The 1,545-nt window shown below is 43.8% G+C and overlaps 1 protein-coding gene across 2 annotated transcripts in view; it reads left to right on the top strand.

The window, feature by feature from the left end:
- LOC128896688 (muscle LIM protein Mlp84B-like) overlaps positions 1 to 1,545 on the top strand; it is a 22,968-nt gene that overhangs the window by 4,457 nt on the left and 16,966 nt on the right. For both annotated transcript variants that reach the window (XM_054160094.1, XM_054160095.1), the window contains exon 2: positions 332 to 456. In XM_054160094.1, the coding sequence (XP_054016069.1) occupies positions 342 to 456 (115 nt within the window). In that variant the 5' untranslated portion in view covers positions 332 to 341. The remainder of the gene's footprint in view (positions 1 to 331; positions 457 to 1,545) is intronic.

Below are 1,545 nucleotides of genomic sequence, written 5' to 3'. Positions count from 1 at the left end.
AGAGCGCGAGTATGCCGGCGGAGCGCGGTTGTCTAGCGCGTAGCCACACCCACTGGTGGCGCTCCACCGGCATACTCGCGCTTTGATTGGTCCGGGGTTTTCCGTTAATATCTCCTGAACGAAGCCTCGGACAACATTTTTGCTAAGGAAAAAGTTGTTCCAAATCACCTCCCGAACCACTTCTTTCAAGCTGTTACAACATTTTTGGGACACCCTGTATAATATATATATAAATAATAAATATATGTATAAATATATCTGTATATAAGTGAATTTTGCGGAATGTAATCGACTCATGAAATTTCAGCGTTGTTCTTTTTCTTTTTTCCAGTGCAAACAAAATGCCTTTCAAACCAGTAGAACACCCCAAGTGTCCCAAATGCGGCAAATCCGTGTACGCCGCGGAAGAACGTGTCGCCGGAGGGCTCAAATGGCACAAGATGTGCTTCAAGTGTGGTAAGTAAACGATAATCTATTTTATCCATCGACAGATTTATATTTACTCAAGCCTGCAACGGTGTTCGTAAAGGCAGCGTTCTACGGGCAAACAATTTCCAGGAAATGTGTGATAATTTACGTTCGAAGATAATTGAAAGGATAAATTTCTTGTTAAAAAAAAATTATTAGAAAATTGTAGATTCGCGTTTGAAAATAACATAGAAATAAAAATTCCCCGTCGATTGACAAGCGATCGCGTCACGATCGAGCTGTCAACAAGCACAGGATCGATTTCGCGAATCACCATCGGGCCTCTTTAAATATAGCCGCGTCCATAAATAAATTTTCACGCCGGTCCCGGATGGTTTGTCTTGGCCTTAATTAGTTTTGCGTGCCGGCCAGAAATCAATTGGAACCACCCAACAGCCGAACGAAAGGTGCAACGACCCGCGAGTGACTCGCGCCGATTTTAACAAAAATTCCGGCACTGCCATCACGCTCGAAATAGGACGCCCACCAAACCGTCCATCGTCGCTCGCCCAAACCGTTGAATTATCATTTAAACGCCCCGAGGAGCCCAAAATAAACGGCGAACGGGAAAATTCTCGCGGTTATCAACGTTTATTCGGTTAGGACGTTCGAATTCTTGTCAGTCTTCGTTTGTCCAACTTAGATACTTGAATAAATGATCGCTCGGGCTATTATTCGCGGCGTTGTTCGATCTCTCATACAGTCGAGGCTTGTTAATTCCAACGAAAAACTGTTTCATTCCGATTAATTGGGATTAAATGGAGATCAATAAGGGACGTTTGGATTTCGTTTTTCGATTAAATACGATTAGTGGAGAATAGCGGGATTATATGGCCGATGTACGGTACGAACATAGGGGACGGGGAGTTGGTCATTCGGTAAGGCGAGCGACTGCGAGTCTAGGAGTCGTAGGTTCGATTCCTCGACGATCCGATACCATTTTTTCTCGCGATTGTTTATCGATTACTGTGTAGGATGACTTCACGTGACGACTGGGTATAATAATAATTGTGTACGACACCTATGTACGATAATAATTGCACATGACGACTTTGCACGACGATTCCATATGACGAC

The sequence above is a fragment of the Hylaeus anthracinus genome, unplaced genomic scaffold (genome assembly GCF_026225885.1).
Source record: "Hylaeus anthracinus isolate JK02 unplaced genomic scaffold, UHH_iyHylAnth1.0_haploid 11978, whole genome shotgun sequence".
Classification (NCBI taxonomy): domain Eukaryota; kingdom Metazoa; phylum Arthropoda; class Insecta; order Hymenoptera; family Colletidae; genus Hylaeus; species Hylaeus anthracinus.
The sequence above is the reverse complement of the archived record's forward strand: the minus strand, read 5'-3'. Positions and strand labels throughout refer to the sequence as shown.